The 11,633-nt window shown below is 38.6% G+C and overlaps 2 protein-coding genes and 1 non-coding gene across 3 annotated transcripts; 2 read left to right on the top strand and 1 right to left on the bottom strand.

Annotated features, from left to right (window-relative positions):
- Positions 1-1,176: 1,176 nt before the first annotated feature.
- On the bottom strand, positions 1,177-4,051 carry hs6st2 (heparan sulfate 6-O-sulfotransferase 2). Its single transcript, XM_074674109.1, has 2 exons — positions 3,156-4,051; positions 1,177-2,611 (listed from the first exon to the last, which is right to left on the bottom strand). The coding sequence occupies exons 1-2, from the start codon at positions 3,728-3,730 to the stop codon at positions 1,780-1,782; spliced, it is 1,407 nt and encodes a 468-aa protein (XP_074530210.1). The 5' UTR covers positions 3,731-4,051; the 3' UTR covers positions 1,177-1,779.
- LOC141793415 (transmembrane protein 179) lies at positions 4,052-9,808 on the top strand. The gene is made up of 4 exons (XM_074674110.1): positions 4,052-6,568; positions 7,057-7,194; positions 7,510-7,588; positions 7,883-9,808. Exons 1-4 carry the CDS (start codon positions 6,246-6,248, stop codon positions 8,078-8,080), a joined length of 738 nt encoding a protein of 245 aa, XP_074530211.1. The 5' UTR covers positions 4,052-6,245; the 3' UTR covers positions 8,081-9,808.
- On the top strand, positions 4,274-4,346 carry trnaf-gaa (transfer RNA phenylalanine (anticodon GAA)). Its single transcript has one exon. It is a non-coding gene; the product is annotated as a tRNA-Phe (tRNA).
- Positions 9,809-11,633: the final 1,825 nt, after the last annotated feature.

The following is an 11,633-nucleotide window of genomic DNA, read 5'->3' as shown; positions in this document are numbered from 1 at the left end:
AACCAATACCTCAGTGTTGCGCGCGCACACGCACACACGCACGCACACACACACACACACACACACACACACACACACACACACACACACACACACACACACACACACACACACACACACACACACACAACGACTGACGCATTTTTACTGAGGGTAAGAGTGAACACAGATTCTAGCGACAGTCTGCACTTCTATTACGACAGGCCGCTGCCACTTTAAGGATGTGATAATAGGTTAGCTGTTTTGTTTTTGCGGGATATATGATGCTATGATATGAAATTTGATAGCAGTAATTAGTGTGTTAAAAGTTAACAGATAAGGGGAAAAAAGCAAAAGAGCTGCATATTTTTTGATTAAAAAAAAAACTCATCCTGCTGCCCTGTATCCAGTCATTTGCCCTTCAGCCCAATCAGCAACTTTCTACATAAATAAACTCATCCTCTAAAAAGACAGTATCTTGTCATAGTGTTTACTTTTAGGGTGACTTCATGCCACTCCTCTGAGTACACCCTCCTGCCCCAAAGAAAGTATAAAATACTGTAGTTAAATGGAAAAAAAAAATGCAAAAAATATGTCGTGAAATTTGAAACTTTTACATCTATGACATATTTAATTTGAGCTATAAATAATATGAGGAAACTCATAGTGTAAGAAATTCTATTCCAACAATTTATCCATGCAAAGTGAGGAGATGTTTGTGTTCAATTTTCTTTACATGCCCATGTTGTTATAACGATAGAAAGGTTTTTTTTGGCGCAATCATCATTATAGCAATTAAAAACGTCATAAGCCAGTTAACTTTTAGATATTTGACGCTAGCATCAACTTAAGACTAAATTGGACCAATATTAGTTGTTCAAAGGAACTTTGAAAGCACTCCTTAACAACCCAATAACCTCTAGAAAGTCTTTACTATTTTCATGATGCTTCTATCAACCTCCCTGAGAATCACATTGTGAAAATTCAAAGTCAACATAATGCAGTGATGTCGCTACCTGGGTCGAAGAGGTTTGGTTGTTGTAACATTAGCGCTCCCTGCTGGTTTCTTAGAGATTTGCAAGAGCAACACAAAAGCTTGAAGTCTTTTGTGCAATCAAATGGGACAAAGGAGCCAGAGAAATACTAAGAAGACGCCTCTGGGAAGAAAGGACGAAAAAAATAAAATAAAATTCAGGGAATGTAAAAAGATTTTATATAAAATTGAGACTGAGAACACATTCAATATCTTACAAGTTTAGCAGTTAATGCTACACATTGAGGTATCTATAACAATTCCACTCTTTTTCTGTAAATCAACAGATGCTCAAAACCACAATTACATTTTAAATGTATGTGTTTTAGACAAGACAACAATTTGGCAAACATATTTTGTAAATAATGAACAGTAGTATATTAACATAGAAACAAGTATAACGTTCTTTTAAACATCTAAAATAAACACTGCCTCACTCAAAGCTTAAACAGCAGAGTTCGTATGTTTTTAAGAATCCAGGATAACAGTTAAGAAGGCCCAGGTGATTACTTTAAGGTAAAAAGCTGCACTTACCTAGACCAGCCTCTTTTTTCTTTAAGGGAAATCTATCCATTTCATTGAATGTTAATGATGACAAAGGAATACAATCAGCATCAATAAATAGATGAGTCATCAAAGACTGCTCATGGTAAGACAAAAGATAACTGAAATGCTTATTAAAAAAATAATAACTTGGTTTCATTAAGACAAACAAGGCAGAACTTGGCACACTAATCATTAAGACACCCAAATGCTTGTACCCACCACTACCACTGTTCCACGTTGTCCATGTAATCTTGCAGAGTGCTGTTCTCATCCAGATCCCACCATTCTGGAAACAGCACTTCTGACTCTTCACTGTCTCCCCCCACCTTTCCCCTCTGCTGCCCTTCAGTTACTACAGAGCGCTGGTCAGGCTGACGGGGTGATTCAGTAGGCTTCAGTATTTGCCACCCTTGCTTTGTCGAGAGCCTGCTACGGAGACGCCTCCTCTCTTGCTGCCTCCTCGCCCTGGCCTGCCTGCGCTCCTGCTGCCTGGCCACCTGGAAACGCTGCAGGAAAAGGTCACGGGCATACTCGTACAGCTCTACATCCCAACGGTTCAGCTTGAGAATTCTGTGGTCTGTCTCAGCAGGGACCTCAACACTGGAGGCACGTGTGCCATTGAGCTGTGTAAAGGGTGAAATGAACTCCAAGTTGAAGGTACGTTCAAACAGATACTGGGTTTTACGCTGGTACTCAGTCAGTCCAAAAAAAGCCATGCCAATAAGGTTGCGTTTGGCGCTCTCTAGGAGTACAGCCCACCGCTCTTCCTCATTCATGGCAGAGACGTTGTAGCAGCCCACTAAGCTGAGATCAGCCAGCATACGGGTCTGCCGGTTGTTTGCCAGGTTGTAAGGGCAGTCCATGAACTCCTGCAGGGTGCACCCCGACCAGTCGTCACCTGAGTAGCAGCTTGGCAGCTCAGTCAAAGTGGGTGATCTTCCATCGCACACATGTAGGGAAGCTTTCCACGTAGCACCACGTTGCACATGACGCCATTCACTCAGGTAGCGTGACACAGGGTCTCTTAGGATGGTTATATAATAGTAGTTCCTGCTGTGGAGAGAAAAGGGAAATTGGGTTTAAAATAAGCACTTAAAAACTGAAACCATTTTCTTTAATTACTTATCATGATGCTTTCAAAATACATCAAAGGAACTGTACCAATCTATACAGATGTATAAAATCCAGCAAACCATCTATTATACATGATTTTAACGGCTTGCTTCAAATTTCACATAATAAAAAGCTGTCCGTGATAAGATTTAAGGTACGTTTCACTCTAAATCACACATTAACAATACAAAGTCTACTTTTAGTACTTTCAGTGAGAAGCTTTATCATTAGTAGAAACAAAAATCTGAAAATGTTACTTACAAGTGTTCAAGTTGTATATTTATTAAAAGGACTTAGCTTGTTAAATATGTAATGTCTGTGATCTAATAACACTTAAATATCATTTAGTTTGTCTAATGAACTACGAAGGACTACCTGCTCAGTACTTTCTTTCTAATTTCTACTCATAACTGAAGCAAATTCAGAGCTTATAGCAGAAATAATAGAAATGTTGTGCCCGTCCCAAGCACCCCTCTACGCCTACCTGGGCATACTTTCGGGAACCTCTCGTGAGTCCATGCGTGACGGGACGCAGCTGGTCAGCTCGGTCCAGTCCGCATGGAGCCCGCAGCTCCAGCCGGTGGAGAAACGGGAGAAGAGCCAGGTTTCCTTTTTACCGGGACGGAAACAGGTGCATTTCTTCTGGCCTGCGTGACACTCGCAGGGCCTTTCCAGCTGTATATTACGCACCAGGTGTCGACCAAACGTCGTGCCACCAGTTTTCTGAATGTGAAGAAAGACTATGACATCATCACCTTTGATGTTGAAGTCGACATCACGAATTAAATCTGCTTTGGTGAAGTTGAAGCGAGGAACAAAGCGAACCAGGGCGCCGTCTTCTGCAATATACGGATCCTTTTGGAGCCCTGCACGGATCTCATTGTCACTGCTCCGAATAACTGTTGCACGGCCGTCCTTAAACCAGGACACCAGCTGATGAAGCAGCTGGCACTCAGACTTGCTCGGGCATACATATTGGATTGTAATGACGCCAAAGAGCAACACCATGAGCAGGGCGATTAAGAGTCTGTGGTGGCTGCTGCTGGACCTTTCATCCATCTTCTCTCGACGGACAGAAAAACATACCTCAGGCTGTCCAGACCCCTGCCTCGGCCGGGGGACTCGGATCACTACTTTTGCGTGCGACCACCAAATGAAGCGAAAACAAAAACAAAGCAGCTAAGAGCTAACGGCAACTAGCCAGACTGTCGACAGAGTTTTAGCAGAAAATGATAAATAAATGATTATAGTTACAATTACAGAATCCAACTGTGGTTGAATATAGTTGAAGAATATAGAGATAGCATGTGCGGTTGATTCAAAGTAGTTTATGTCTTACAGCAGTAAATCTGTGCACTGCGCAGCCATCGATTCTTGACCTTTCTTCCCAACAGCCACTGCGTCGAATGTAGGCGTGGAGATTACGTCACAGCGTATGCAGAATTAAAGACCTACCAATCCCGAGCCAAAAGGAAGCAAAGTTCATGTCATGATTGGTCGAACCTTTTTCATGTTTAATCTCCTATCAGTTATCGATAAAACGAATCTTTATTAACTTAATTGTTGATACAAAGTGATGTATCATATAAATCTTGTTTCATCGCCGAAATAGCTCAGTTGGGAGAGCGTTAGACTGAAGATCTAAAGGTCCCTGGTTCGATCCCGGGTTTCGGCATTTTAGTACATCGTGACGCTGACCACTTCACGACAGCGAATCAAAGACGGGTTCGTAGTTCGAAGCGTATTAAAATGTGGAGCGATAAGTCATTAGATGGGTTCGAACCCGGTCTGTGCTTCCTAAGTATCACCAAATAGTACCGTTAAAATTTGCATGCACGAACCTAAACACTATGTTGATATTTAACTATTACCTAATCTGTTTATAGTTTCAGATATAATGGCTGCTGGGTTAAGACAATGTTTGATATTACTACCACAGGTAATTCAACATGCGTAAATATGATATACAGTGTAGTGAAAAGGACCTAAGTGACTTTGAGCAGATGACTTTATGTAATTGCTAGATATCATGTAATGATAGATAAACAGAAATATCTTCGTGAAGTTTAATTAAAACAAGACTTTCTGAAAAACTACTGACTCGCACTTTCATTGTGCAACAAATGTAAACACGTGCTTTAATCCAGCAGTGTTAAACAGTCTTTTTGCGTTAATTTTGGTAACCAAATGATTGTGCACAGGCATTACTTGTATCTCTCAAAAAAAGAAAGTTTTCTTACAAAAGTTGAATTACTGACTGAAATGTGAAGAATTTACTGACTTTCAGATGGACAGCTGGAGCTGTTATTCATTTTAATATTTTTTCATTCGTCCCGTTTGATCTTACCATTTTAAAATTACAAACACTGTGACACGTGTGTTTTTTTGACTTAGTAGCAATGAGTCATCAGTGGCCTACACAGCTGTATATGCGAATGTAGCAACCCCTTCTGCCCAGATCTCGGGATATTTTATATTATATATATATTTTATATTTGTTAACCCAGTGCTGCACTCGAACCCCGCTCCGGAACGTCTGTCTGTATCTAAATCGTTGCAAACTAATCGTTTCCCATTATTGATCCTAATGTTTGTCAAATGCCATTAAATGGATTTAAGTAAATCGCAAATAGTATGTGTATGTGAGTTCCGTTGAAAAGGTAATGAGCAAGTATGGGGCTTTTCTTTGATTTTTTTAAATCCATGATATGTAAAACGTGAAATATCGAAACTCCAAACAACAGTTCTACATTTGTCTCTTTGATGTAGGCTGACTCAGGTGATTGACACTACCCTTCAGCATTGGCATTTTTAATCAGTCTGGGTCTGTCTGCAGGATGATTAAATTCTCTTGAGCATGCGCTGATCAAAATGAGGCCAGTTGGCAAAAACAGACGTCATGCCGCCACGGCTGCGTCACTGCTGGAGGAATTTCTACCACTTTCTACCAATGATCGTCCATTGAATCAGATGAATCACACTGAACAATAATCGGTCGACTTTCCAGTTACTAATAAAAAGGGAGTGGCAAATAACATGATCCACTTTTTTATATGTATAATTATCAAATAGATTTATGTTTTCTGAAAATTGTAATAGTTTCAGATAATGTTTTTCTAAGCAATGTATCACCAAAATAGAGTCCTCTCTCACAATGTCTTTGAATACCATTACTTGCAGGTCAGTTCTTATGATATCCGTGTAGAACTTAGGATCTTGCTCGGACCACATTTTTGACAAATCCGTTAATGCCTCTCCCCGTCATTAAAATATCGTGCGAACATTTCACCAAGAGCAAGGAGAAAAAAAGGAAAAAAACCCCACTGTAGTTTCATTTTGGTCCCTGAAAAAGCGACAGAGTGAGATCTCAACACATTCCATCCTCTCTGTTGTGTAACGGCTGGAATGCTGAGCTGCGACGGACTGGTCCCCGCCCCGATATCTTTAAATACCCACTACCCTTGACAACCGCTGCAGGAGGGAAAGCCACTGAAGATGTGCTGAGTTAATTTTGTTTTTGTTTATCTTAGCAAGGTGGATACAGTCACTTTTCGGACTTTTCTTGACTTCTAACATGGAGTTGAACCGGCGGCTCTTGCTGGCCCATTGCACGGCTCACGCCCTGTCGATCGTGGCGGGCTTGCTGGTGGTTGTACCCATGGCTCTTAACGGCTCCGCGTTCAAAGGCCGTTGTGCACTCTTCTCCACCGGCTACTGGAGGACAGAGAACCGGGCCGAGATGACTGGGCATCCCGGGGATGTCTCACACCTGGTTGTGCAGCAGTGGGGACCACCTGCAGCTTGCCAGTTCGCCACATTTGTCGGTATTTTCACTGTGCTGTACGGTGCAGCACAGGGTTGGAGATGTCTCTTCTATCTGCACGGACGACATGATGAGTGAGTTCACTGGCACATCTCCACTGACCTAATTTTCAAGTCAAGTCTTGTCTTGCAGTAATATTAGATCGGGGATCAATATTCATTCTGATGAACTGCACTAAAAGTTACATTACTTGAGTGTTTACATCGTGTTGCAGTTTATGTGTACATATGAATATTTTAGAGATATATTTGACTAATTTCGTTATTTCGAATTAAATCATAAATCATAAATATGGAAAAACTTAATTAAGCAATTATACAGACTCTACCTGAACATTTATGATAAATATGATAATATGAACTGTTCTTCAATTCCTTAATGATGTATAATGAAAATCTTTGACACCTTTGGTACTTAAACCCATAGCTAAATAAGACTTGTAATGCACAACTCTGAGAGAATTTAAGTTGCAGAGTATTTTTTACCTTTAACAACACAACATTACTAGATGTGAATACTATGTGCCTAACACACAGGCCTTATTGTGTGTGTTTCTGCACAGCACCCTGTTCTCATCCTTCCTGACAGTTCTGCTGAGTGTGTGTGTACTCTTCCTGTCTGGAGGGGCCAGCGTTATCTTGTCCCTGGGACTGGTTTCCTGGTGCGACACTGTGACTGATGACAACACACGGCCTTACAGGTGGAGTGTCTGAAGATAACCTTTGTCATTTAAAAATATCCTTAATGTTGATGATTAACTTAAGCATCTTATGATCGTAACTTTTCTGCATCAGGGTCTTTGACTTGCTCTTCTTCCCTTTCACTGTCATAATGCCACTGAATTTACATTTGAAACATTATTTTATGAATATGCGGTTTAAAGATCTGCTATGAGTCTAAATTGTAGTGAATATCTTTTGATATGTCTTCCAGTGTTGATCATTTACTTAGTATGATACATTACATATGTCATTCTACGAATGTGGTTTCTCATCATCCTCATATTTGTGTTCAGCTGTGCAGAGTCAGAGTCTATTCCACTGTACCTGGATGTAAACACCTCCTCTTTCTACACAGAGCTTAATCTGGCACAGGTAAGATATTTTGAAAAATACATTGTTTACGAGAGAAAGTCAAGACACACGTTTTTAAAAAAAGATGTCAGATAGTTAGAGATGAATGCTGGTGAGATGAAGATTGCTGTTTCTGCTTATACATTGTATAAAAACCATGCATATACTGTACAATATATTTAACAGATCCATTTGAATGGCTGCAAATCAACATTTGTTTATTATTTGCCATCATGACTGCCTTTGTTCCCTGCTCTTCAGTTTATTTTGTGGTTTTCATGGGCCTGTAAACAAACCCTTCCCTCTTGTCCTCAGGTGTCTCTGTGGTGCGTGACTGCGCTGTGGCTAACTCAGTCCATCCTTGCTTTTCTGAGGCTGTACCACTCCCACAGCCAGCACATGAGTGGACCGTGTCGTCCCAGAGAGAAGGAGATGCTGCTGGGACATAGTCCATCTGACAGCCGCTCTCCGTCACCTCCACATCCTGCTGTAACACCCACCCTTCTTGTCTAACAAGTGTGTTTGTGGAAGTAATAGGAAATCATGCACATTACACTCAACTCTACAGTTCTCAGTATTGTCAGTAGTATATTGACGTGTTTTAACTTTAATATAAATCACCGTCTTCATGACAAAACTTGACCAATACATTTTTAAAAGTAAGAGGAAAGGTCAGTAATGCCAAAGATTGGTGTGCTCAGGTTGTTATGATCCAGTTTTACTATTTGTAGTTTGTAATTGTAATTTGTTCAGGAAGCAACAAACCAATTTTTGCCAAATTGGAGAAACATTTTTCTCATGATTAACCCGACTAGAGATATCGGCTGATTCAAGTTTTATTATGTTTCTGAAACCTCAAATTCTGTTACTCGCAGGCCTTTGTATTATATAATGATTCAGCAGAGCCTACATTTCTTTCATTACGTAACATTACCATCCATTACCTCACACGTTTATCTCAGTGGGGACCTCTTTGTGTGCTTAATATATTTAGGTTCCTGAGCACAACAATTATGACTTCACAGTTATTTTTTTTTAATGATGAAAATTATTGAAAAAAACTTTTTAAAAACAATATCCAAAAGACCCTTTGTCCACCTCATGTTATAATGAAAAATAGTTTGTTTGTTTTTTTTAACTCAAACTGTAACTTATATTTCTTGACATAAGAAACATTGATCTAATTGCATTGAAAATCAAGCATGAGTGGCTGAGATAGGAAAATTGCTGCAAGTGCTGTGTTTCTAGCAGTTACATTTTATTAAACCCAGCATAGATTAATAGATAGCAACAGATTCAGCCCTTCTAAGGGTAAAGAAACACAAAATTATCTGCTCAAAACATAGCTTTAATGTGCAAGACCCCTGTTGGGAAGAAAAGGGATTTCCTGAACCTTTCTTCTGGTCTGTTGGCAATTTTTGTTGCTTCTTTCAGAATTACATCTTTTAATTATACATGAGTTTTTTTCTAATCAAAAAACCTGTTACAAAATATTACTTACATAATAACTAAGAGCTATAACTCTTAGAAAGCAGGGACTTATCTCTGATCTGTTTGGGAACAAAAGGGATTTTGCAGAACAAAGGGAACACTTAGCGGAATAACTGCAGCACATGTATTCATATTTTTTCAGGAGGGGTTTGAGATTTACCAAATGTGCATGTTTGTTTACATTTCTTCTGATGGTCCTGTCCTCTTCAGGGAGAGTACATGTCTGTTGAGCGTTCTGAGTGTCATATTCAGATGTAGCACTGAAGCCTTTACTGTGAAGCATGTGGTGAGAGAAGGACTGAGCCACCATGTCTGTGAAAGAGGCTCACTGTGTGAGCATGACTTAATATTCTGTTGTGTAATGGAAAAATCACTGTCAATCCTCTCTCCTCCTATGACGGCAGTTGTTATGATACTGTTTGTGTGGACACAGCCATGATGGGGCACAAAGCAGGCAACTTCTATTCAATTTGATACTTGGTAGTATGAGAAATTGGAGGTGAACCTTAAAGAATCACAGATGTTTGTCTGAGCTAAAAAAATGGCAGTGAGGAGGAAAAAGGTGTTCTACCCTCCCCTTTTTGTCTATTGAACCAAGTGGTGGTAATGAAACACAGACAGTGGAGCGAAATATCTGAGGAACTGAGAGATGGGTCAGTAATTTTATGAGAAGATAAATGTAAATTTGATTTTTTTTTTTACATTAACTGACAATGGCTACACTTCAACTTGTTGTACCTTTATGTGTTTAACATTTCTGTACTTTTTGTTTTATGTGTTTGTAGAAATAAACATTTTCCAAACATGATTGTCAGGTATTATATATATTTTAACTTACAAAAACTTAAGAATGCATTTCCATCCATGCAGCTCATAAAGGGTCAAGTTTTAATCCTTTCAAGGTAGATTTTGAAGATTTGCAAAAGCTAATTGCTAGTTACCTAACTACTTCACATCCACATTTTGTGAGCCATTTTTTTCTCAGAAGTACCATTGCAGAACTTAGTTGTGCATTAGCAACAAACAGTATCCCACTATCCGACCAATTGGCAGAGCTGTGTCACTTCCAACAGGACTGCCTCCTTGGTTTCACCCAAACAGATTTTCAAGGCATCAATTCCGTGTAATTTTCACTACCAACCTCCATTAATATGACCCCGAACTGCATAAGATGAATCCTGAATATATATACATATATATATATATATATATATATATATATATATATATATATATATATATATATATATATATATATATATATATATGTATATATGTATGTATATATATATATATATATATACCGTACAGGCCGATAAGTAGATTTTGTCTCCTCTGGGTTTTTCCCTAGGGGTAGCTTTATTTCAATGTTGCAACATTGAAACAGAATGCATTGCAAGGTCCCTCTCAAAAAAGTCAGAATTGTATATAACTACCACATATGATATTCTTCCCCAAATATCAGATTTTTTTCTGTTACTAAAACTTAATTTGAGCCTGGGAGGGCTGAGAGAGGAATTTAAACTTCAGGCTATGCAATGCTGTCAATGCAGCTTGTTGTGAAAACATCAAATTGCATCATCAAAAGACAACACCTTACTGAAAGTATTATTTTCTGGGTCTCTTTGACTTAAAACATTTGATGTGTAGTTTTTAAAGAGTTTGATTCAGTGATAACAGGAGGATGAATATTTCTCTTTTTTCTTTGACATCATTGGAGAAACAAATATCTGTTTACCTCTCAGTACAGTAAATGGGTAAATAGAATCAGCTGTGTTCCACATTTTATATAACACAATTAAGGATAAAACAGAATATGATCAGGCCCACTGGAGACATATTCTTTGGTATATATTGTTAAAAACTAAAAATAAAAAAATTATGGTATGTCCTTTCTAGGGATCATACATTGCATTCAGAAAGTATTCCAACCCCTTTCACCTTTGTTCACTTTAATGTAGCAGCCTGATATTACAGTTGGTTAAATCTATTTCTTTTACGTTAATTTACAATCAGTACCTAATTAAGATAAAGTAAAAAAAATAATAATATTAGGAAATCTTGCAAATTTTTTGAAAAAGGAAAAACTGAAATATCACATTGGCATAGGTATTCAGACCTGTTACTTTGTACTTTGTTGAAGCACGTTTGGCAGCAATTACAAAAATATCACTTTTTTTCAGAGGTTGGGCCACTTTAAAGTAGAAATAATTTGTAACTTTTTCATTATTCTAAGATAAAATCAAATCTGTGATGTCAATTTCTTAATTCTATAAAAAAGGTTTGATCTGACTTTTTCCACTCTAAAATTCTAAAAACTACTGATGCCAGAATGTTGTTTTGTCACTGGCCTAACATCCTGGTAGGTTTGTTGTCGAGAAAGAAATAAGCTGAAAAATGTGTTTCATCCATAGTTTGTACAATACACTGAATCCATTTTAATTTTCCTGTTCATAAACGTGAGGTGGCAGCAGAGACTCCATGTACCAACATTTGAAGGGAGGAAGAAGAAAATAGCCAATTACAAATTAGGCCACTGTGATAAATCAATGTTTTGAGTCCAGACCAAGCGGCA

The sequence above is a fragment of the Halichoeres trimaculatus genome, unplaced genomic scaffold (genome assembly GCF_033239565.1).
Source record: "Halichoeres trimaculatus isolate MK-OKI-2021-1 unplaced genomic scaffold, fHalTri1.1 fHalTri1_scaffold_7, whole genome shotgun sequence".
Classification (NCBI taxonomy): Eukaryota; Metazoa; Chordata; class Actinopteri; order Labriformes; family Labridae; genus Halichoeres; species Halichoeres trimaculatus.
This window is presented reverse-complemented; position numbering and strand designations above follow the sequence as displayed.